We start from the raw sequence: 26,672 nt of genomic DNA, 5'->3' as shown, positions 1-26,672 counted from the left end.
TTAGAGTTAACAAAGAGATCAATTAGAACCAGTCCCTCAATACTAAATGATGAATTGAATTTTCAAACATAATTTTATTTGTTATTGAAAAGAAAATCCTCACAGCTTGGTTTGCCAAATTGCAAGTGGAAATGAAAACTAACTGAAACAAAATCACACTAAAAATACCTGAAGTCTTACACAAAAATTATTGTTAAATCCTTCACTTGTCTAAAAACTTTTGTGTAAGAATTACAGTCATCTTAAACATTTTATTTTTAAAAGCCATTCAAGTTTTATCAACAATAACAATAAATCTCAAGTAAATCAGCATTTCCTTTCTTTTTCCATACACTGCCACACAGGGCAAATTAAACAGAGACTATTTTCTATTTTAAAAAATCAGAAACTAATTTAACTATGAGCTGATAACCAGAACGTGTAATTTCTTACTGAGTAATAACATTTATTAATAAAAAGTATGTCACATTATAGTTATACTATGTAAAAATGTAGGCAGTCACAAGAAGTTCTGCATGCGGTTACAGAAGGAAACACTGGACACTAAGAACTAGAACAGAAGACTAAAAAGATAAGAAAACAATCCAAAACTGAGGGGGGGGAGATGACAAATCTCTGAAAAAAAAAAAACCAAAAAATCTGAAATATATAAAGATGACCAAAAGGAAGAACAGTTGAGAAAAGAAGAAAAGAATTCTGGGTACATGCTGACACAGTCACTTAGGACAAAAGCAGCCAGGTGAGTTAAGGACTGGCAATAAGGTCAAAGGTGGCATTTCTGATAATGTTTTTGTAACATATTTAGGTTTTCTTTGTAGTTTTACAAGGTATTAAGAGTATACCCAAAGTAAAATTTCAACTTATAAAAAAAGAACAGTAAAACCTATTAGTAGATAAAAAAAAGTGCCTACTCAAGCAGTAAGGAAATGAAAGAAGTACTCATGAAAACACAGAATGGCAGTAACAGATAGCTCCTGCCTTTAGTGCACACATGCTACATTTGTCTTCCTGTATGTTTGTTTCTGATGGCTATGCTCTCAGGATGAATTTTACTCCATTCCTGATACAAAATACTGTTTGAGGGGCTGGAGAGGTAGCTCTGACTAAGAGTGCATGCTCTGCAATCATGAGGACTGGCATCCAGACCTCAGCATTCATTTAACAAGCCAAGCATCCATGAACACCTATAAAACCAACTCTAAGGGTTTAGGAAATAGGAAAATTTCCAGGGCTTGCTAGTTTCCAGCCTAGCCAACAATATATTATCCTCAGGTGAGGAGAGACTCTGTCTCATATGAACAGATAGAAAATGTTAGAGAATACCTTGTAGCTAGATAAACCCAATCAGCAGGAAGTAGTATGAAAAGCTATGCCCAAATTCCCAAAACACTGTTTATGAATGTTTGTTTTTATTTAAAGGGGATTGATTATAAATGCAATCTCTTTCTGAAAAAGGTGGGGGGAGGGGAAGGGAGCTGCACTATCTTGGGTGGTGAAGACCAGATCAGGCAGTGTGAAGCAGCATGTTTATAGGTCTCCAGCTTTCCAAGGACTCTGTAACTGGATTTACCTTATCCTGTGTATCAGTGAGTCTGTTTTCCCCATAGAACCCCTTAGTAAATTGATTATATATATATTATATATACACACACACACACACACACACACACACACACACACCGAGGCTCTTGTTACAATACCCAACATCTTCTGGTCTCTGTGCACATGTACACCCCACCCTTAAATATACAGGTATGCATACAATCACACAGACACATGCATACATATATAGATATATCCATAACTACACAAATCTGCTAAAAGTCTACTCAAAAGGTAAGTTAGGAATAAGTTGTAAGTACAAAGATTAAAACCAAAGAACCAAAAAATCTCTACTACTGAAGCTAAGCATATAAATGCTAAGTGCATTTATCAATAGATATACTTTAGAATACCCCATGTTCATGCTATAAAAATATGCCTAAAATCGACTGCTTGATTCATTAATAAAATCAACAAATTATTTATAACAAAATATGATTACTGCATTTATTAAGTAGAAATTATATTTTGTTACTAAAATTAATTATAATTCTCGAATAAAACTTTATACACTAGAAAAAATACCTTCTTGCTCTTTTGCCTTTCCTGTCTTTAGCTGTGTCTGAATCTACAATATCTGCTCTGAGGCAGTCCAAAGTTCCTGAAAATGAAAGGTGTTCTCCAAAGTACATCCGGTAACAGAGGGGCATTGTGTCCTGTGACTGGATTCCAGTATGACTCAGAAGAGGTTTAAAAACAACCTGGAAGACATCAAACAACCATATTAACATAATTAACTGTTCATTGTTTACTTCTGTTCTTATTCTAGCACATAGCATCTATTATCACTAAATGAAACAAAACCAAAAGACATCATAATGGTTTTAACAAAAACAAAGATTACCTATAACTTTCCTGAGAGTAAAATAATTTAAATTACACTCACTCATGCTTTTTAAAAAATCTATGTGTGTTTCCATTAAACAAAACTGGTACTAGGCCTTGTGGTACAAGCCTACTATCACAGCTAATACAGAAGCTAGTCAAAATGAATGAGAATTCAAACCCTGGGCTACAGAGTGAGTTCAAGGGCAGCCTGGGCAACTTAGTGAGACCTTATCTCAAAATAACTTTTTAAAGGGGGATGGGGCTATAGCTCAGTAATAGACACTTGCCTAGCATGAGTTCAATCTCCAGGAATGGAAACAAAAACAAAACAACCCAAAACCAATATATAAGGTTCACTAATAAAGTTTAACACTTCTTGTAATAACATAAAAACAGTTTACATGTTGTATTATGAACATTTATCCCATTTTAAATGATATTACTTGGCCATTTCAGTTATTTAACATGTTTTAGCACATATATTTTAAAGATTCGTTCTCTAAATGCTTACAGATATGCATTACTCTGGTCAAATCTCCAGCTAACTCAATGTCACAGAAGCAACTATGTATGTCTAATAGTAGAATACTCTATCAACACCGCCCCTCTGTGGATTCAATTCCATGGATAGTTGTTAATACACACCTTTCTGATGTCTGCCTTCAAAATCACCTTACCCCGCTTCCAGCATGCCCTTTGGCTCTAAGGTTATAGTCCTTTTGCTAGCAGTAAGAATTCACTGAATCTACATTTGAATTGAGTCTAAGTCTTTGTGTTTCCCAGTGGATTCAAATATGCACAATGAACTTGAAACAGGAGCTAAAAAGATTTCCCTACTCTCCCATTTAAAAAAGAAGTCCTAAAAACTACTCCAACACATAAAATAAGTAAATGTGGTATATGTGACACAGAAGAAAAGGAAGCTAATAATTTACAAAGCTCCTTTCCCCAAAATTTTTAGAGTAAAAATACATATTATGTCATTATTTCTCATTTGTGTACAAATGTCATTCCATCCCAACACTTCTTTTGTGGGTGGCCTTCTGAACTCCTCATAAGTACATATTTACATTCAAGCCTCTTTCACTCTGACAGTTCTTAATCCCTATGTCCTACTCTCCAATTTGCCTTTTATTCATTCAAACTTAAAAAAGATATTCTAAATGATTTCACACTATTTGTCTATGATAAGTGTCAAACCCTGGGACAAATGGCTGAGATGCCTATTAATAAAGACTGTGGGATATGATAAAATTTAACTTTCTAGTCATGTTACAGTCAATTTTTAACACATAACAAGAACATCATAATCAGACTTTCAATTTGATAACCTATTGGCTAATCTGCATTCATGATTAATCAATGTACTTTTTAAAAGCTGTTCCTGTTCTGCATGAAGGCTTTTACCACAGGCACAGAATAGAGTTCATTTGAACTTCAGGTACCTACTGCTTAATGGTTCCTGCTCTAAGCCCTGCTGCAGGAGGTGACATCAGCATCAAGTAAAACAGGCAAGCTCACCTGTGCATCAGCAAGCTGAACAGCAGGAAAGCCTTGGTTTGCTTCTTCCACACCTGCCACATCATCTTGACTAGTACTGTGCTGAGAATGTGTCCCATCTAGAGTATTCTGATCACTAGACAAGACGGTGTTGAAATCTGAGGCTGACGGTATTGTAGGAAGATTGGGTGCAACTCCTAGCAACAAAATTTCAAGAGTAAAAAGTGACTCCATTTGGAAACAGGAAAACCATAAAAGAGCATAACAAGTCAAATTTAAAAACAATCTATGTTGTAGTACCCTTACTAGACCATTGATAAGGAAAAGAAAAACTAATAATATGTAATAGTAAAATTTTATAGATGTAATTTATTAATTAAAAAATGAAAATAAATATTCAGAAAATACTAGTGATCTTTATCCAGGTACTCAAGCCAGTCAGTCCAAAATGTAGAATTTTATGACTGGAAAAATCTTTGAAAAGTAAATGTAGCAGGGCAAAAGCCACAGTGTTAGTTAATAGAACCACATCTAGGCTTTCCTGAGAATGAACAAAACCAAATGAACTAAGGCTCCCCTCCCCGCTCAAGTTCTTTATCATGTAAGTTTCCAGACAAAGGACCCTTGAGAGAGAGAACTGTTTCATTCCAGTTCTCTGGTAATTTAAACTAAAGCCACTCAGAACAATAGTGAAATTGAGAACCAGAAAAGATGCCAAGAACTGCAGGGTGCCATCTTTCTATTGTCTTCAGTCTAGAGTCAATGCAAAGACCTAGCATGAAGCTATCAGATGACTTCAAGACTGAGGTGGGCCACACCAACAAGAGAGAAAGCTGAGTAAGCACTCACAAATCAACTACTTTTCACATTTTAATAATTTCTATATGGAAAGAATTCACATGGTTCAGATAGCTGTTTTAAAGATTCATTTTAGTGGCCTTTAGTAATCAGTACCAAAGTTTACTTCAATATTTATTAACTTGGAAATATAGGAAAAGGAAGGCTAAAATACTTACACTGGATATAGCCATTACTTTTTTTTTTTTTTTTTTTTTTTGGTTTTTCGAGACAGGGTTTCTCTGTGTAGCTTTGCGCCTTTCCTGGAACTCACTTGGTAGTCCAGGCTGGCCTCGAACTCACAGAGATCCGCCTGGCTCTGCCTCCCGAGTGCTGGGATTAAAGGCGTGCGCCACCACCGCCCGGCAGCCATTACTTTTTTAGGGGAACATCCTGTCAGTTTTCTTCCTACACATGCACATTCTTTTAAAATTAATAAATGGGCCTTATTTATCTCTCTCCTTGGGGAAAGAAATCTTACTTTACTGTTCCCATAGATCTGATTAAGTATTTGTTAAGTAACTACAAAGAGTACGTGAATTAATAGTTATGACGTCTCAGAGAGAGCTAGACAAATTCAAAATATTTTCTATACTATAGATACACCATGTTGTAACTACACTTTTTGTTTTTTAACCTGCCTCCTTTGGTGTTATGAATGTTTAACCAACCACATGAAATGGAAGTTTTAAATTCTTTAAATCTTGTATTTGATATAGCAAGATTACCAAGGGATAGTTTAACTTACCATTTTCTGAAAGAGTCCAATTTCTACCAAATATCACTTAAACATCTGACAATTTAATTATCCTCTGAGAAACAAGATTTTGCTATAACTATGTGTGCCACTTAAGACAGTTAAGATAAAAACGACAATCGTAATACCTGTTGGAAGACTGTTATGTCCTGACTTTGTAACAGGAGATTCCTGTACCACACTTCCACGATTACCCACAGCATTTGACATCCAATTATAAAAACTCACAGATGATGGCTCAGATAACAAAGGATGTTCAGACAACATGTCAGTGGCCACTGTATTTCCTGAAAACAAAGTTTACTGAGAATAAAATTACCATATACTATAACACAGAGAATGCCACTTACATATTTTCAGAAAGTCAGATAAAAATGTCTTTGTAAATATTTTTTTAAAGATTCCTTTACTTTTATTTTATGCATACAGGTGTTCTGCCTAAGTGTGTCTGTGTACAAAGTGCATGCAGTGCCTGTGGGAGCCAGAAGAGGGAGGGCATCAGGATCCACTGGAACTGGAGTTAAGATGGTTGTCACCGGTGCATGTGGACGCTGGGAAGCAAACCTGGGTCCTCTGCAACAGCAGCTAGCGCTCTTAACTACTGAGCCATCTCTCCAGGCATTTTTAACTCTCACTTCATGAGGTTGTTAGGTGGGTTCTAAAGCATTAGTACAGAATTCATTTTTATTATCATAGGGTGATGATTCTACATTCCTTAGTATCAGCATGTGTAGTTTGGCATTAGTCAGCACTTATTTGAAAACAAAAGGTGAAAGGCATGAAGAGAAAGTTATACTTTTATTCTAAAATATTTTTTCAAAAACAAAGTATACTAAAAAGATTAGTCATGCAACCAAAGTATATCATAAACTTTTTTCTAATTCTCCACATTAGAAAATTAATTGAAAGAATTGGTTTTTTGGTTGTTTTTTCTTTGTTGTTTTTTCAAGACAGGGTTTCTTTGTATAGTCTTGGTGCCTGTCCTGGATCTCGCTCTGTAGACCAGGCTGGCCTTGAATTCACAGAGATTTGCCTGGTTCTGCCTCCCGAGTGCTGGGATTAAAGGTGTGCGCCACCACCGCCCAGCCGAAAAAAATTGTTTATTTTTAATTGTGTGTGCGCGCACACACACACACGCACACATATGTGAGTCCAGAGGTGAGACCAGGATCCACTGGAACTAGATACCTGTTCTTGTTAGGGAGCTACTTTTCACAGCTGCACCACTTCTCTGAGGAGTGCCTTCCAGAAGGTTGTGCAGGCTTGGGAAGCTTCCAGTCAGATAGCTGAGAAGGCTCTCCTTCCTTGGACTCTCCTTTACTGGCATCCCACTGCGTCCAACATGGACTGGAGAATCGGTAGCAGTGTCTCCACTGGTGTAACTCAGAGAATGATACGGATGAATGCCCTAAAAAATGAACACAGGAATTTTTTCTAACATAAGTAAAAATGACTCCTGATAATTACAACCTCTCTGACAGTTGCTATTGCTGCTAGCTATCCTACCCTTTAATATAGTGATTCTGTCTAGTAGGATTGTTGAGTGTCAAATATAAAAAAGCATTTTCTATAACTCTGTAGTACAATACTAAGGGCTACACATCATAGTCAAGTATATTCCTTGAAGTATTTTAACAATGAATCACTAATCAGTTTCTACAGTTGAACAAGAGTCATAGAACAGAATCTCAAACAGAATACAGAAATAAAATGCTTGTAAATATCTAAGGGGCCAGTAATCAGAGCAACAGGACTTAAGCAAGTCTTTGCTTATTGGTTTTGACTGTCAACTTGACACAGTCAAGTTGGGAAGACAGTCTAATGGGGCATTGTCAAGACTGGGCTGGCCTATGGCCATATCTGTGGAAGACTGTTTTAACTGCTGAAAGACGTGGGAACACAGCCTGTTGCAAGTGGCACCACTCCCTAGAAAAGGGGTCCTGCACAGTATAAAAGAAAACAAAGATTAGCTGAATGCAAACAAGCAAGGATATTCTCTTTTCTTTCTTGATGGTCAATAAGATATGACTAGGTGCTTGAGTTCCTGTCCTGACATCTCTGAAGTGATGGACTATCACGTGAATTATAAGTAAAAAAAACCCAAAAAACAAAAAAAAAAACCCTTTCCTTTCTGTGTTGCTTAAGAGCATTTGTCATAGCAACAAAAATGAAATGAGAATACTTACCCTTCTAGCACTTTAATAATAATGAAGAGTGCATCAATCTATTACTGTGTATGTTTTAAAATTACCACTTTAACAAATAAATTAATTTAAAAGGCAATATGTACACAAAATAAAAACTTTAAAAGCATAAGAAACGTTAGTAGAAAGTTCTGTGTTCCAATTTTCTAGATCCCTTTCCCAATGTTTTTCTAGTTTTTTATCTTTCTGTATTATTTATGTGCTATAAAAGCATACACACTGTGGTGGTTTGAAGAAGAATAGCCACCATAGGCTTACATATTTGAATGCTTTGTTGTGCAGTTGGTGGAACAATTTGGGAAGGATTAGGAGGTGTGGCCTTGTTGGAAGAGGTGTGTTGGGGGTGGCTTTGAAGTTTCAAAAGCCCATGTCATTCCCAGTTAGCTCTCTTTTCTGCCTCATATTTGTCTTAACAAGTAAGCTCTCAACTACTGCTCCATTGCCATGCCTGCCTGCCTCCATACTTTGCACAATGATGGTCATAGATTCTAACCCTTTGAAACTGTAAGTCCCCATTTAAATGCTTTCTTTTATAAGCTGCCTTGGTCAGGGTGTTTTTTCACAGCAGTAGAAAACTAAAACATACACACACACACACACACACACACACACACACACACACACACACACACCTATATTCTGCTATTAATTCAATCCATGTAACTCGTGACATCCATAGCTGCACACAGACCTAACCCCTTTTTGGAAAGGCTTTGTGGTAGGCATTTATAACTGTACATAATTTATTAGCCCTCTAATGTTTAATTATTTTATGTCATGTTCATTATTTTCCCATTTAGTATTGCCAAGAAAGTTCTAGGATCTATCTGATCATTATGGTCACTTCTAGAATGAGTAGTCCTTGACATGAAAAGATTTTAACTTTCACATATAATTGCCATACTGTCCTTCAAAAGTCAGGACCATGTTCATTTCTTGTGCAACTGTGCCTTCCCAGATTGAAACATTCCATTCTTACTCCTGAAAGTAACCCAATAAAACTCACTGCTTCTCCAGGTTGGACTCTGGTAGTATCTGTACTTTGGTATGTCATAGGTTCTCTATTTGGGGTGAGTAGCCATGTGTGTAGTGTCTCCCCAGGACAAGGTTTGTCATATAACAATATTCTAATATTGTAGGAGAATGACTGTTTTCTTAAATCTTCACATATAATATATAATATCTATGGTGATATTTTATTTGTATTAAAATGTTATTTGTATGTTAATAAATAAAGTTGCCCAGGGGTCTGAGCTATTAGCAAGCCACAGGAAAGCTGGGCGGTGGTGGCATACATTTGCAATCCCAGCACTTGGTAGGCAGAGCTAGGTAAGTCTCTGTGTGTTCAGGGATACAGCCAGCATTGGATACACATGCCTTTAATCTCAATACCAACCATAGAAGACCTGGAAGTCTATACAGACAGGCAGTGACAAGGCGGTCATGTGGTTGGGTTTACAACGAATGAGAAGGCAGAACAGAAAGTCTATATAGAGACTTTTAACACAGGAAGTAGCTCTCTTTCGGAGAGTTAGGACCACTTCAGGAGGAAGGGTAAGGTTTTAGCTCTTAGCTCTGACCTCTTGGCTTTCTTCTTTGCATTGGTTCTGTGTTTCTTATTTAATAAGACTGTTGGTTACATCTACAAATACCAAAAGTTTTAGTATGCTAATCTTATAGATAAAAAAGGAAATGTCATTTTATTTTATATTTCTTTATAAGAGAATACATCTGCATATGTGTATCCATATTTCTATGACATATTTTATGCCTTTATCCATTTTTTTAACTTTTCTTTTTAGTATCTTGTCTTTTTCTTAATGATTAGGAAAAAACTTTTGTTGCTGTTGTTTATTTGGTAGCCCTTTTTCATGTGTATTTTATTTATAAATTTAATATTTTAATGTCAAAATTATTCTATTACTGTAAATCTACATGCAGACTTTGAGTTAAAATAAAACTATTAACTAATATTTTCAGTTCTTAGGAAAGCAAACTAACAACAACAAAAAAACCCATAATAATACAAAGTAATAGATACACTTACATGTCTTAACTCAGTTATTTCTCACCATAATCCTCCAAAGGACGTTGCTATCAAAATACCTACCTTACAAATAAGGATGCACAAATCAGTCAGTAATTTTTCAAGTTACAGAGCAGGATTAAAATGAGGGTATTGCTCTATATGCTAGTCTACTCACCTGACTATACTGTCCCTCTTACCGAGCATTCTTTAAACTTATTAAAATAATGGAATGTAAATTAAGATCATAATTTATAAAATCCCAACCTAAGCTTTGTAATTGATAATATACAGCCTAAAAGGCTTCTCACTAAAACTGAAATGACAAGACTATCAACATTTTTAATACTGAATTTTATTATATATAATATTCAATAAGATTTAAAAAACCCACAAAGGTTGAATAGTCTTTTATTACTAATCATTGATGATACAATTTTCATGGAAATATATACACCAAAAGTTATTAACCAAATTAATTTCAATATAAACTATTGGAATATTTAGAGTAGACATTTAATACATTTAATATTGAAATAAAAAAAATTAGGTCAATAATGTAAGTTTTAAATTTTAATCAAAACCAGCAATACCATACCTTTATTTTTAATGCAGAGTCACTATGGGTGTGAGTTTTAGAAAGCTTCCTCATTATTTCAGCTCCAGTGACAGGTCCAGAGCTACCAGGTGGTGGCCGGTTAGCTGTTCCTTCTAGAAGCATTGTATGTTCACTAACTGTGGCTAAAATGGTTAAAAAAGAACAAGTTAGATATATGACCATACATTTTCTTGACAAATCAACTAGCATTCTGATCTGTATAATTAAAATCCATCTTTACAAACTGAAAAATATAAATTTTTATAATCTTCATATTTTTGTTTCCTTACTCTCCAACCTTAATCTGAGTTTACAACATCTACCAATATAGTGACCAAAATCCAATTCAATTACCCTCTAGACTATGCAGTGTGGCACAAATGAATACAGGTACTATGAACAATTAGAAGGGAAGTCAGTGAACTAATCAACCTCTGTGCATACTAAATTCTGGATAATAAGCAATAAAATTCAAGCTACTTTTAATAATATGTTTATTAAAAGTAAAGTTTTAAAAATTATGCCACACAAATGTTCTGAAAGCTGTAATTTTAGGACTACCCTTTCCCCCTACTTTTAATTCTTTTTTCAAAACACTTTAAGACAATCTATCATCATAATAAAAAGTTAAAGTACAAACATACATTTCAAAAACTTCATATATAACACATTTTTATTTACAGAATTGTATGCTAAGCTCAGGCTTCTAAATTTACTTAAATATCAAATATATGTAATAGATAACAAGATAAAACTCCTTTAAAAATAGATAAATGGGGCAAATACAATTTTAAAAGGCAGGTTTTTTGGGGTTTTTTTTAATGAGTTTGCTATAGAAGTTGTCTCTACTGGATAGATCCTAAATCTAATGTATCTCACAAAGCCAAATTATAAAATTTGTTCAATAAAAAGATTCCAAAGTCATTTGTGACTTTTTGTTTCCAAAGTCATTTGTGATTTATAAAATTCACAACTGCACAGTTAAACCACAGCATTTTCGAATTTGAGACAAAAATTAAAATTATTGAATACCATGTGATCAACTATGCAACAGCTAGGATTTGCTTTTATTAATAATTCACTAATAGCTACAGGAAAAAGGTCTTCATTGGTATCTTTTAAAGAGGTATATTATTAACATGAAGCTATTCCTACAAGAGGCACATACCCAACCCCACCCCACAAAAAAAAAAAAAAAAAAAAAAAAAAAAACAATGATTACACTGAGAAAAGAGAAGTAGAAAAGTACCCTAGTCTAAAGGTACCTGCATCAAACTCAAACTCTGCGCCATCAGCACTGGTATCACTTTGAAGACCACCTCCATTATCCAGGCCAAGTCCATCTTCATGCTCCTGGTCCATAGCAGCTGGAGGTTTCAGTGGCTGAGCTGGTCGGTGTAAGCTGACTCCTTTGAAGGCAGGTGTCACCACAATGAACTTCATCCACTGCCGTGCCAAAGCAACTAATCCTTTCTTTAAAGTTACCAATGCAGGGAGTCCATCACTCTACGGTAACAATGAAGAATTTATTTAAATCTCCAAATGCCCATTTACGAGATGAAGAAACTAAAATTTAGATTTTAAATAATTTGTTCAACAATATCTAGGACTTCAAATTGACAATAAAACTTCCTACACTACACATACATTGCAAATGTCCCTAGAGGGTTTATGGACTTTAAAAGTTTGGGGTCCCAGTGTGGCTATATTTTTGGAAAGGGGAGGAATCTTTAAGAGGGAATCTAACGGAGATCACTGAGGACAGTGATCTTAGAATTCATTACAGCAGTTATGGTGAGACCTGATTAGTCTGTACATGGGCTATTATTAAAGAGCAAGGCCACTACTTCACCTGCTTCTGGCTTCCTGTCTTGGCATTGTGATATCTCTCCTTTCTCTTCCCTTTCTCCCTCTCCCTCTCCCTCTCCCTCTCCCCCTCCCCCTCCCCCTCTCTTTCTCTCATATACCATGAAGCCACTGCCAAGGGATTCTGGTCCTCACCAGAGCCACACTGATGCCAGTGCTATGCACTGGGTACTTGAGAACTGTACAAATGTCCTTTGTTCATAAATTACCAGCCCCAAGTATTTGATTAGAGTAACAGAAAATACCTGATACAGAACCCAAACTCTAAATACAGCATTATATAATTTTGTCATAAAACACCACGGCTACTTTAGGTGAACATGACACTAAACACTGGGTACAAAGTTGCTTTTGTTTTCGTTATTTTAAGAACCATTTAATTGACTTTACTTTTTTGGCCCAAATGAAGATTCAAAATTTCTTTTGAGCTACTTAGATGATTCACTAAGTTTAGAAGAAATAAAATTATTCACTGCAAAGATTAGTAATCTATCACGTATCTCTACTTTTAAATATTAAAATGTATTGCTGCAAATTAAATAAATCCTGGGTATAAATGGATTTGTAACTATCTTGAAAGTTAACAATGAAGATGATTACAGGAAAGAAACTTCGGCTACTTTCTATTTCAGTCTAAAACGAAAATTGTGAATTCTCCTCAACTCTTCTTTACTGCAATTTCTCACACTGACATAAATGGTCACTTTGGCCCAAGAGCTCCATTTATAACAGGGTGGGAAAGTACACCCACTTTCTAAGGAACATCAGGTCTTCTCTTTCCTGCCTAGACACAGTGCCATCTGTACCTCTTTCTTCCTTTTACATCTTGTAGAACATCCCCTCAGGGTTAATGCCTCAAGTTTCTCTGTTCTAGTTTCTCAGACCACAACTAGGATGGGCATGTCAGGCTTACATTGTACAACTTTGTCTTCAATTTCCAGAAAGTAGAAACTATTTTAGTCTTAGATATAAACATCTTTTTAAAACGCACCACTTATAGATTCTTTACTTGCCTGGTGAAAGGTATGGTTGGCCATTAATAGTACTGATACATAGGTGCCTAATTTGACTAAATATTGTTGTGTATGCTCTACTACCCAGAAGCCTGGAGAAGACAAGCAATGTTCTCAAACTTCTAAAACTCCAATCACAATTTGCTATTTGCTTTCCTAGGGTCAGGGATGAGTTGTGCAATTTATAGTCTCCCCTGTATTAATCACTCTTTATTTTACTAAACCATTATGACTCCAGGGATTATTTCCTGGCTTGAAACTTACACTTTCAGCTTCTAGGATACAACTGTCTCAGTTCTCCTATCTCTTTACTTCCCTTCTTAGCATTCAGTTTAGCTTTATCCAACCTCTTTAACCTTCTTGAAGTTAGGCATTTTTTCAGAATTCACCTTTGTTTCTCATTTAATCTATCATGCTGAGAAATCCTATTTATGCTGACAGCTTCTACTAACACCTTTATACAGGCCACTCCGAGAATGTCAATCAGAGCACAATGCTATCTACTGATCTGTATTTCTAACCAAATTTCTCATCCTGTCCATCAGTACTACTGCTACAGAATAGCAGCTTCCTTAAAGCTAATACTTACCAATCAGGTATGGTGGTGCAGGCCTTTAATCCCAGCAATCAGGAGGCAGAGATAGGTAGGATCTGTGAGTTTGAGGCCAGCCTAGTCTACAAAGTGAGTTTCAGGAGCTATACAAAGAAATCCTCTATCAAAAAACAAAAAAAAAATATAGTACTAACCATTGTGGCATCATCAATGATGGAGTAATTTGCTTGGTGGAGGTAGTGATGTAGAATATTACATAGTAAACATGAAGGATTTTCTTGGAGAAAGCGTGCAACTTTTGTAAGTCTATTGTATTTACTTCTGAGAGGAAAATGTACACTTTTATTCTGAAAACCAAATAAAAACAAAAGACTTAAAATTATATGTATAAGAGACCCTATAATCAAAGATATCTAGTAATTAAGAACTTGTAGATCTGGTATCTTCCAATAACTATTATAATAGTGAATCATTTTCAGTAACCAATGTATGATACCTTATATGATTAAAAGACACACCTCTAATGCTTCTGTCATTATACATCCCATAACAGCACAAATTCTCAGGGTTCCCTCAGTCTCTAATTTGTTTAAAGATGACTTGAGTTGATCAATGGGAACCAGCCATGCACCAACAGCTGGAGTTGCAGTGCTTAAAAGGTTCAGCTGCCTTTTAAAATAAAAATAAAAAAAAAATGTAAGATCAAGCTTTATATTTCAAACAATCTCCTATATCTATAGCAATTACTATTATTTTACTGAGGCAATATTTTTCTGTTTGGTCATTAACAAATTATGAACATATAAATAAGAAATGGACACTTGGAAAGGAAATAGGGGCAAATATGTCTGAAATGAAGAATAAAACAAAAGTTTTACGACAGCAAGACAAGTAAATACAGCTAAAATACTGGAAAGAAATTGGGCTAAGTAGAGAATATATAATGTCTACAGAAAGTGTCCAATGAGAAAGACAGGAAGAATAGCCACCTTAGCACTCACAGAGTATTAGATGTCAGAAAAATATTTCAGGAAGTAAATGTAAAAGAACAGTATACTGTCTGAAATAAGGACAAACTGTCAATGGACAAAACTACATTTTGAAATTTTTTACCTAGAAAACGCATGCATAGGAGATCTCACATTGGTGGGAGCTGCAAAACTAAACCAAATTTCTTTAATGGTCAACTTCATGCTACATGAATCTGGAGGTGGTGGCATTAAAGGTAGATCTTTTTTCAAATCATCAGATTCAACTCCTTCATCCTATATTTAAAAAAAAAAGCCAACAACTTAATAATGTATTCATCTTGCAGAACCACAACACAGGCTTTCTAGCACAGGCTTAATGCACAAAACCTTTTCATCTATTAGGTTCAACAGAGTACACCTTTACATAAAACCTTGAACTATGGCTACTGCTCAAAGTAACCTTCTGGTTGAGATCTAAACCCAGGGCATCCATCAGGTTTGGCAACAAGGCAGCAAATGCCTTTGCTTGCTGAGCCATCTTACTAGACCCCATATACTTTTCTTTGAGAAAGAAATCTAAACTTGTAGTCCTAGATACTCTGGAGGCTTAGACAAGAGGATCTTTTAAAAGCCCAGGAGGTCAATACCAGTCTAGGCAACATAGCAAGACTGTCTCTGAAAAACAGAAACAAAACAGCAACAAAAAAAAAAAAAGAAACCTCTATGGCTGGGGAGGCAGCTAAGTGGTAGGGCGAGCTCTTGCAAAGCATGTTACAAGGTCCTGAGTTTAATCCTTAGCATCAGAAAACGTAATTAAATTTGAAACGTTGCTTTTTCAAGGAGCTATGAGTCAGGCACTTGGGTGTATGAAAACACAGAACTTGACATTTAAAAAAAGGAGGGAGACTTATGCATTATTACTGAGCAATATGCATGGTCAATAGGTGAGCGGGAAAGAACACTGAAAGAACTCTTGTTCAGTTCACAGCCACATGTGTCTGTCTTTATTTCCTTCATTACAATTCTAACTCAATCCTCCAAACACTTCTAAAGAACTAATAAGGAAACTGATTAACTTAAAATGTTATTTTTACTATAGTGTGGGGGTGTGAATATTAAGTGTAAGTGTGGGTGCAAGAGTGCCATGGTACAAATATGAAGATCGGATGACAACTCTGTAGAGTCAGTTTTCTCCTACTATTTTTATGAAGATTCAGGAGATCAAATTTTGGTTGCCAAGCAAGCTACCTGGCAATTGGTTCTACCTGCTGAGCCATCAGGCTGTTCTGGATTGATTAACTCTACAACTATGGACCAAATAAAAATAAATCCCCAGGGGCTGGGGATATGGCTTGATGGGTAACAGCATTTGCCCAGCAAGCCTGACAACCTGAGTTTGAATCATCAGAACCCACATTAAAACAAACAAACAAACAAACAAACACTCCCCAGGCAGTACTACACGTCTGTAATTTCAGTGTGTTCCAACAGGGGAATGAGAAGTGGTGAAGGAGAATCTCAGGATGCACTAATACCAGCCAACCTGGTTTACACAGCATTGAAGAAACCTGTCTCAAGGAGAAGGTGAGGGCTAATAGTCAGAGGCTGTCTCTGATCTCCACATGCAGGTTACATACAGCATACCTAGACCAACACACTGACATCTGTTTCTCACAACAGAGAAATAAAAATCAATAATTCTCAGGAAATAGGGTTCAGAAGTGAGTATAACCATGAATACTAGGTGTCCACAATCTATTTCTTAATGAAAGTGTGCTTTCTTAAGCTTTTTCTGTTTACTTTCAGAAGTTTAAGTGTATCTATATACATTCACTAAATTCTTGCTTGTACTAGACAATGAGTAAAGTTTTTCATATATGGTATCTGTTTCAGTCTTCAAAACTCTGTAGAGTCAACGACATTACTTACTACACTATTATAACTGAAAAAAAAAAAAAAACAAGAAAAGCTAAAAAACTTGCTAGTCCAAGGTCACCAAGCAGTTAGCGACCCAACTTCTCCACAATACAGAATTTTAAATACTTTTACTGTTACCATATCCATCACAATTAAATTCTACTAAAATAAAAATAATTAACTGGGGTGGGAGGGGGGAGAACAAGGGAATCCGTGGCTAATATGTAGAACTGAATTGTATTGTAAAATAAAATAAAATTAAAAAAATAATTAACTGAATATAAGGTATTACTTAAAATGGTATCCAAAATAAGCAGATATTGATAAAAATATTATCTACATAAAATATTACTAATGACTTCTAAATTAATCAAAACCTAATTAATTAATCAAGCTTACTTTTCTTAAGTTCTATAAATTCATTTATTTAACAAATATTAAGTGCATACATAAGCAGGGTATTATGCTAAATACTATATTGGGCAGGAATATGCATCCTAGGTATATATTCCTATTCCTATTCAGAAAATATCTAGTCATAGTATATTCAACAATATGTTACAACTCCCAAAGAGGAAATGACAAGAAGATATGCCTTAGAAACTCATTTTGAATTGTGTAGTTTCCTAATTCCAAACTATTAGTATCATTAGAAATTCACCAACTTGTTCATCTGAGACCGAGTTTCCATTTATGTCAGAAGAAGGACTGGTTCGGTCACATGGAAGGTTATCATCAGAGACATCAGTATTGTAGCCGCTGCCCGTAGGAGAATCAGAAGAATTATTGGATGTCAGCACTCCACCCCTTTCTGTGACACCAGCCTTACCCATAAGTCCAAAACTGTTATATAAAACTGCACCAGATTGTCTTCCTCCTATTAAAATGAAAGGAGTAATCTGTTAGAAAAAGAGTAGATATGTGTTTTACTGCTATACTCTAAAATATCTGTATATAACTTCATCAAGACCAAGTTTTTCGTCACTAGCTTTTGCCCTTATCTAAAAGCATTATGCCTGTCTGACTTACTAGGTCAAAAGATATAGACATACAGACAGCCACTAGTATTTTAAGTATTTAATCGAGTCATGTAAGACTAAACCTGAAAGCCTTATAACAATTGAACTTTGCTACTTTAAAGTATTATTCATAATGGTATAAGACTTACCTTCCTCCTTTTCTCCCCGACCCTGTCTTATATAAGAAACAAGTATAAATAAGTAGTTTTCATTAAATGAAGAATTTACATGAAATATTTACTTGTTATATGGCAAAGCTCTAAACTCTGAAAAGAATGGGATGCTCCAGTGAACTCAGGAATTTCTAAACCCTGCTGTTCTGTGATGCCCTAAGGTTTGGGACAGAAGGACTGTCTAGATGTGGAAGGAAGTATCACTGGTATAATTGGGATTGCTATCCACCAGGTACCACAATTTCTGCTGTATTATGTTGATCCAGGTTGCTACAAGTAACAACTGTTAAACACATTTCAGCAATGTTGGACCGAACTGTCTCCACTTAAGCAGAACTCAGAGTTAAAAAAAAGCTTACCTTTTATAGTTAAATTTTCAAGTCCACATTCAAACATTATCCAGCCCCATTTTTCTTGACTGGGACCTATCCGTGTTACATCTGGGATAGTTTGCTGATCTGTCTCATCTACAAAAGTAAATTCATCCAACTCTTCAAGAGTAAATAAAACTTTGGACTTCTCAAAGGGAATGGCAGTGATGGCACAGGTCCCGATGTCTATTATTAAGAGAGCACAATGAACTTTTTTAAGAAAAAAACCAGATGTTAATATTTGAGAAAATAAATCACTCACAATGGTTGTCCTAAAAAAAAGTATCTTAATATTCTGCAAAGACAGAAAAATAAAATAAATAAAACACTTTAAAAAAAATGCTGTCTACAAAGAAGTAAAGAAAATTCCAAAGTTAACAATGAATTTATCAATTTGGTTTTGAAAGATCAGAGTATTCTGTCAACAAAGGTAATAAACTCCTAAATAATCCAGCTTTATGGTAAAGTACTTTAAAAAGCTTTCATCATTTGCAACAAAATTATTCAATTATGTGGCTGGAGGAAAAACACTGTTTCCTAGGAAAAGTGTAACTTTTATTAAAAGACTGCCTTATAAAAACATTTTATGTAATTGCAATTTATTAGACATTGCTATAAATCCACTGTTTACAGATGCAATGTAGTAAAATGTACCTCCATTTTCCCAAACTTTTATGATTATTTAGTAACTTGCATTTCTCTTTAAATTTCTTGAACTTACTTTTAATATGGGTATAAGGGGAGAAATTTATTTAATTTCATGAGTAATCTACACCCAGTGAGAAATTCATTTAATTTCATGAGTAATCTACTCCCATAGATATGAAGGCATACCCAATGGAAAGCCCAGAACACTGCACTCAGAAACCTACCTCATCTGTCTTTGGCTCTCAAATGCCATGAGACTGAGTATCTCAAACATATGTATAAACATTTACATTTGTTTTGCATTATTATGCAAATATATCTTAGAAATTCATGGGGAGTTTTGTTTGTAATGAGTGTTTATTCTGGACAGTGAGTTTCAAGTTATATAATACAATGCTTATGATCTGGCATAATGCTTAAGTGCAAACTGGTCACCACTGCAATCTACAGACATTTTACAACTCGAACTACCGTGTTTTGCCCCAGTTTTAGGGCTATAGTTTGCAGGTAGTTATAAAAAACATCTCCTGAAGCTGGGCGGTGGTGGCGCACGCCTTTAATCCCAGCACTCGGGAGGCAGAGCCAGGCGGATCTCTGTGAGTTCGAGGCCAGCCTGGGCTACCAAGTGAGTTCCAGGAGAGGCGCAAAGCTACACAGAGAAACCCTGTCTCGAAAAACCAAAAAAAAAAAAAAAAAAAAATCTCTTGAAAGCCACAGGTCGGATGCTGTGAAGTTATATACAAATAAGCCCTTTGCTAGATACTTTTATGCCAGCTTGACACAAGCTAAAGTTATCTGAGAGGAGGGAACCTCAATTAAGAAAATATCTCCATAAGACCGGTTGTAGGCAAGTCACGAAGAGCAAGCCAGTAAGCAGTACTCCTCCATGGTTTCTACATTAGCTCCTGCCTCCAGGTTTCTGCCCTGCTTGAGTTCTTGTTCTGGCTTCCTTTGATGATGAACTGTGATGTGAAAAAGTAAAGCAAATAAACCCTTTCTTCCCTAATTTTCTTTTTCATCAATAGTATTTCATCACAGTAATAGAAACCCTAACTAAGACAAACCCTGAGATAGGCACAGCAGTTACACTGACCTAGAGCACAGTTAGGAAGAACCCACAAGACAGGGAGCAGATTCAAAAAACCATTTGTTCATTTGGGATTAGTTATATGCTCAATATACAGATTTTGGGGAACAATCATCCCAAATAAGACTAACAAACAAAAATTTTTAAATTCAATCTGACATTCTGAGATCGTTTCAGTTTCTAAAAAGCACTAGAGTTCCAGAAACAACAACAACAAAAAACTAAAACCAAAACAAAATAAAACAAAACCACATATACTAAAATGGTATCTAACAGTTCTACTTTTCTCTTTCAGTTTACTAGGGATATTAAGAAAAAATATCAAAAAAAAAAAGAATTTTTCTGATTTAAAAAAAAAGAGAAAGAAAAAACATCTATCTAGATATTACAATTAGTTCTTTTTAATAACACAATTTTCTTTTTTAAAAAGCTCTATATATGATGTTCTCTGTTCTATGAGCAAGAACTAGAAATTAAAAGAAAGAAAAAAAAACCAGAGGAGATGAAGTAATTCCAAATTTGGGACCTAAAACTTACTTTCCATTCTGTACAGAATATAAATATGGAATAGTTAAATGCCTCACTGTAGAAGTACTTTCTCTTCCTTACAATGTCAAATTGCTGTACTAGTCAAAGGAAAATGTTCTATTTTGGAAAATTTCACATTTAAAAATGCCAAAGAAACAGAAATATTTTGAAGCCTACCTGTAGTATCAAGACCTCTAAGTTGCCCATGGACTCGATGGATATTTAACTTGGCAGCAATTTCTTTGCCTTTCTCTGCTCCAGCATTTGACCTAAGTGACCCAGATGACTGAGGCTGCATCTTGCTGGCATGAACATATCTATCAAAATTTGATATTTTACTAGGGTCTACATTATTTGAAGTCTCTTCAACCACACCTCTTAATGAAAACAGAAAAATACACAACAGTTAACATTAAATAATGCGGTCAATAAAAACATTTAACTAAGTTGTTTAAAAGGAAACACTGTCTAAACTAAACCAATATTAATAACATTACCTAAGTGTTTCTTGAAAATAATTATGAACAATTAAGGTAATTAGGACTTTTCACATCGAACAATCAATCATGGCTTAAATTATTAAACATTTTTTACCTGTTCATACGAACTTGCGTAGCAATTCTGTCAAAACACAAAGCCACCAAGGAAACATGAGTCACACTTCTATTAGGAACTGTGGCTGGAGATTCTTCCACTGTGGCTTGTAACAAGCATAAGTTAACCTAAGACACAAATGTCACAGATTTCAGAATTGAAAAGTTAAAAGGTGCACTTTATACCTAAATCACAAACAAAAATGAAAAAAAAAAACCTACTAATAAGAGTATATAGATATATCTGAGGGTAATGAAGAAGAAACTTAAAAGTTCTCAAAATAGTCATAATTCCTGCCAAAGAAATGCCCACTAGTGCAATAGTGGCAAAAATGTTATGGGAGTAATCAACACTTTCTGACTGGATTTAAGGCCTGGTCAAGACAGAATTCATACCTGGAATTGCTAACTGTGGCTGGGTAGGTCACAGAATCTGGGAAAAACCTACTAATATCGTTCTGCTAAATGGACACAGTACTAATGTTTTTCCTAAGTATATCTTTATACTCATACATTAGTGCATCTCAACACTCATTAAAGAACTATTTCTCTCTTGCTTTTTGATTAGTTGAGAGTTTTAATCATATTCTTCCTCTTCCCCAACTCTTTCCAGATCCATCCTTTCCTTCCCTAACCACCCAATTTTGTGCCTTTTTTTTAGATCCTTCAAGATCAATCTGTGCTGCCCAAATACTAGTAGATAAATGTTCTCCCACTGAGTGTGGTCAACTACACTTTTAAAGAAAAATTCAGAGACATTTCTTTTTGTAGTAGATGGCAATAAAGAAACCTCACAATTTGTCAACATGTAGAGAATAAGAGTGCTCATTCAGAAATAGAACATTTGTATCTTACTCTCATTCCCAAGTCATTAGGAATCAATGAGGGGAAAAAGAGCCCAAAATGGTGGATAACTGCTGTGAAACTATGTTTTCTAGATATAACCAGACACTGCACACAACTAACAAAGGATATGACTTCATGCACAAGATTCGCACAAGACCAAGTCAACCCTAGCATTTATGATACTGGCAGGTACTCTGCACACTACTGGAGAAAAGCAATCATCATTATCTCTAGGCAACCTACAACAATGATATGCCTGCAAGATGAACTGCTGCAATAGTGGCACACATGTTATGGGAGTAACCAACCACTTTCTGATTGCATTTAAAGCCCTCTCCATGAGATAGAACCCATACCTGATAATGTAAAAAGGACCAAGAACCTGAAACTAGAAAAGGACTAGTCATGGGACTATGGGAAAAAAACCTACTACTATTATTCTCCTAAAGGAACATAGCAATAAAATAGCTCCTTATGACATACTGCTATGCCCATAAATTGGAGCTTCAAAAAGAAAATGATTCCTAATGACATATTGCTATATCCATAGGTCAGAGCCACTTAACTCCTCTCAGAGAAGCTGCTTCTTGTAACTGATGGTGATTAACACAGAAACCTGAAACTGGACAATGTGTAAAGAGTCAAGAGACTTTGGAGCACAAGGTCCTAAATGGGATATCTTCAATGACTCCTTCTCCTCAAGGATCAAGGTTCTATGTGAAGGAGGAGGTGGAAAGATTGTAAGAGCCAGAGGTGATGGTTGACTCTAAGGAAACATGGTCTTCCAGGAACAGCAAGACTGATGGACATATGAACTCACAGTGGCACCATGCACAAGAAGACCCCATACAAGTTGAAGCAGATGTGGTCCTAACATTGAGAGGGGGAAATGGACATGAGCTCCCACCTGTAACTAAAAAGCTATCTGTAACTGATATCCACTGGCAAAGGAAAAATCGGTTTTCTCCAGTGGAGTTTCACTGGGTATATTAACCACATTTTAGGTCAGGCTCCATGCCCAGTAGTTGGCCAACACAAAATGTACTCAATGGTGTGTTTATGGACTTTTTGACTCATTTTGCTTTGGGTTAAGCATTTTTTGACTTTTTGGACTTTGCTTGTTTATTTTTTATTTCCATTTTTTTTCTTTTTACATGTTTCTTTATATCTTAAAGAGAGAGAAGAAAAAAAAAGACATAAAACTGGGTAGTTAGGGTGGTGGTGGAGTAATCTGGGATAAATTGGGGAAATAAAAAAAAGTGATCAAAATATATGCATGGAAAAGATTTTTCCAATAAAAAAAATAATACTAAGAAACAACAACAACAAAACAAATCAAACCAGCCAAAATCCCAGCATAAACAGGTGCTCACCAAAGTCCTAATCCTATCTGAGGAGCTCTAGTTAATTGATGGCTGCCATGGGAGTCAGTTTTCTTCAGGAATGTAGCCCCTGATTGCCAAGCACACACTGGCAGAACTAACTCTTGACCTCAGTGGGTTTAGATAAAAGAGTACACACATGAAATTGGGAGGGAACAGTGGTAGTGAGGGATAGGGGAGGAGTTTTAGAGGAGGGAATTGGGGAGGACTTGATCAAAACACACTATATGCATGCAGGAAATCCTCAAACAGAAAACGGGCACAATTCAACTTTTATTGGATGGATATGAAACATTTTACTAAATATTTACTAATAGTCTGCTATAGTGAGCTACTTATAATAAATGTACATTAAATCATCAAGAGAATGGAATATATCTTTTGATATTGCAAACTGTTCACTAACACTCCCTTTGGTGAATGTAAAAGGTAAAACAAACTAAATGTGCTCTCCTGTATCAGGAAAATGTTTCTGAAAAGTTTAACATTACCTTTGGTATGCTCACATTAGCCTGTAGACCTTTAATTGTCACATTATCTTGCTTCGTTGTGGCATTTGTCTGAATTTGTCCCTGGTTAGTTGTTCCTATCACAGGATGCTCAGTTTTTGGTCCTCGAACATCTTGCTTAGGGGACAACTGAAAGGATTGAATGGAATTATTCTCCAGACATTTCATAAGTTCTACATCAGCCACACCATCATGTGTATTCACTGTATTGTTACCCCTCCCCAAGTCTACATGACATCAACTATCCTAACACTCAACCTTGAAATTCAAGCAAAAGCTGGCAAATAGACCAGCTTGCCAGTCTGAAAAAGTACTATATACTTTTCTGCCTATAGATAAAAGATGGTAATAGTATACTTTTGTAAGATATTATTATTATTATTATTATTATTATTATTATTATTATTATTATTAATTTTAGGCAAACTGGACTCTACAGTCTTGAAGGCTGACTTCATTTCTGACAACTGACTCCCTATTGGCTGGGAATAATTCAAATTTCCTTTTTTCATACTGCTCTACTCTAACTACCTGAATGTAGCACATGAAAGGTCAACACAGGATGAGTTAATAACTAGCTTACTAGAAAGACTCAGGCTTCTTTTTACCTCTACTTTGGTACTAATCTAAATGTAATACAGATAAACCTGAAAAAATCAAAAGAGCACTAGACTATGGCTGCTAAGCAACTGTGCTACAGGAAAGGAAGTTACTCAATTCACTGAAGTGAACAAGAAACAACATAAAAATAAAAAGGAAGTTAAAAATATGTATACCTTTGGTTCTTAAAGACTAAAATAGTAATGCTAAAGAATGTTCATTATAGGGATGGAGAAACGCTCAGCATTTAAAAGTATATACTGCTCTTTCAGAGTACCATAAATTTAAAATAAAATAAATTTAAAAGTTTTTTCATCACGTAAGGACAAGGCTTGTTAGAAAGGGCTTGGAACTAAGCTACTTTCAAAATAAAAGAAAAAAATGAAGCTATGATTTTTAAGTAGTACTACTTAATCCACAGTAGTTATTTGTACTAGATTTCAATTTAACTTATTGATAAAATTTTGATACATTTGAGTTTTTCAAGTTTGGATGTTCTTACACATGGTGAATACTCAACTTGCTATGCCATTGAAACAAAAACTTCTTACGTTTTCTGAGAAGGTAGTCTTGCTATTCTGGACTGCTTCTCTAAGGACTTTAGTGTGAAGATCATCTACAATTGTAGCTGGGTGCCGGGTACTAGCACGGTGAACCATAGCTTCAATATATCTAATGAAAAAAAGGAAAATGAAAAATTAAATTTTCATTTTATACTATGTCCTTACCACCATCTCAATATTCACAGATTCTTCAATACTGAAATGCAAAATCCTAAATTACATCTTTAGAAACTCTACAGGGAAAACATTACTGAAATTACCTACTATCACCCCCAAAACCCTGAGACTGGGCAGGAACATTTGCCCCTACCACAAACGAATAATGTTCAACATTTTCTACAGACTTCCACCTTACATTGATAACTAAATCTTTGTTCAATTTATTTTTACCTGACACATAAAAACATTAGGATTGTACATACTAACAAGGTACCATGTAGATGTTATGAATGTCATTTATTTAAGTTGAAAACTTTGAAAACCCTTTCTTCTGTGCACATCAGAGCTTCTAACTGTAACTCAGTACCAGTCGATCAACATTCTTCTGCCTTTTTCTCTATCTGACTCTTGCTGGACTCTGGTAATCACTATTCTACCATTAAAATTCTGAGACCAAACTGTTTCAGATTCCATAAGAAGAGATTCACGTACAACTTACCTGTGCCTTGCTTATTTGACTTAACCTACTGACTGACCTTCAGTTCCATCCATATTGTTACAAATTACAGGATTAATTGTCATATGGCTAAACGGTATTCCACCATGTAAATGTATCCAATTTTGTCAGTTGGTGGACCATGGGTCATTTCCATTTCTTAGTTACTATAAATAGTGCTGGTGCACGTGGAAGGAAGATGTTTCTTCAACATACTACTTTCATTTTCTTTGCATATATACCCACTAATAAGGTTGCTGAAATATAGTAGTTATATCTTTTGTTTTGTGAAGAAACTCAATATGGGGCTGTATTAACTTACATTACTATAGACAATACACAACAGTCCCTTTCCCTTTTTATTTTTTTTTTTTTGTTTTTTTTTGTTTTTGTTTTTCGAGACAGGGTTTCTCTGTGTAGCTTTGCGCCTTTCCTGGAACTCACTTGGTAGCCCAGGCTGGCCTCGAACTCACAGAGATCCGCCTGGCTCTGCCTCCCGAGTGCTGGGATTAAAGGCGTGCGCCACCACCGCCCGGCCCCTTTCCCTTTTTATAATGGTCATTCTTGCTGGGGTGAGGTAATATATCACTATAGTTTTAATTGGCATTTCCCCAGTGATTAGTAATTTTTTCATATACCTGTTAGCATTTGTACATCAATAATGAGAAATGTCTACTTAAATCTGCTATTAGATTTTTGGCATTCCTAATATATTTCAAATATCCACCCTTTGTCAAATGTTTGGTTTACAAATATTTTCTCCCATCCTGTGAACTATGTCTTGTGTCTGCTAAAAATTTTAATTTGTTAGAATACCATTTATCTATTCTAATTATTTTTTGCTGCTATGATTTTACATCACCACCCCATCCCTCCAAAAAAATGAAGAATTCTTGTACATTTTAATGTCCTGAAGTGTCTCCACTGTCCATTTTGTGTGTGTGCACATGTGTGCGTGTGGGCGTGTGGTAGTTTAACATGCAGGTATTCTACTTAAGTTGTTAATACATTTTGAGTTGACATTTT

General features: G+C 35.4%; 1 protein-coding gene across 5 annotated transcripts in view; it reads right to left on the bottom strand.

The window, feature by feature from the left end:
• Bltp1 (bridge-like lipid transfer protein family member 1) overlaps window positions 1-26,672 on the bottom strand; it is a 179,685-nt gene that overhangs the window by 77,199 nt on the left and 75,814 nt on the right. For all 5 annotated transcript variants that reach the window (XM_052732130.1, XM_052732126.1, XM_052732129.1 and 2 more), the window contains exons 32-46: window positions 24,980-25,100; window positions 23,811-23,957; window positions 21,093-21,220; window positions 20,676-20,875; window positions 18,224-18,421; window positions 17,338-17,549; window positions 14,898-15,049; window positions 14,303-14,453; window positions 13,979-14,131; window positions 11,618-11,858; window positions 10,353-10,495; window positions 6,713-6,932; window positions 5,653-5,811; window positions 3,952-4,127; window positions 2,128-2,303 (exon numbers count right to left, since the gene is read on the bottom strand). In XM_052732130.1, the coding sequence (XP_052588090.1) occupies window positions 2,128-2,303; window positions 3,952-4,127; window positions 5,653-5,811; window positions 6,713-6,932; window positions 10,353-10,495; window positions 11,618-11,858; window positions 13,979-14,131; window positions 14,303-14,453; window positions 14,898-15,049; window positions 17,338-17,549; window positions 18,224-18,421; window positions 20,676-20,875; window positions 21,093-21,220; window positions 23,811-23,957; window positions 24,980-25,100 (2,577 nt within the window). The remainder of the gene's footprint in view (window positions 1-2,127; window positions 2,304-3,951; window positions 4,128-5,652; window positions 5,812-6,712; window positions 6,933-10,352; window positions 10,496-11,617; window positions 11,859-13,978; window positions 14,132-14,302; window positions 14,454-14,897; window positions 15,050-17,337; window positions 17,550-18,223; window positions 18,422-20,675; window positions 20,876-21,092; window positions 21,221-23,810; window positions 23,958-24,979; window positions 25,101-26,672) is intronic.

This window comes from Peromyscus californicus, unplaced genomic scaffold, assembly GCF_007827085.1.
Source record: "Peromyscus californicus insignis strain IS unplaced genomic scaffold, ASM782708v3 Scaffold_9__1_contigs__length_137607984, whole genome shotgun sequence".
NCBI classification, from domain to species: domain Eukaryota; kingdom Metazoa; phylum Chordata; class Mammalia; order Rodentia; family Cricetidae; genus Peromyscus; species Peromyscus californicus.
Note: the sequence above shows the minus strand (reverse complement) of the source record. Positions and strands in the feature narration are given on the sequence as shown.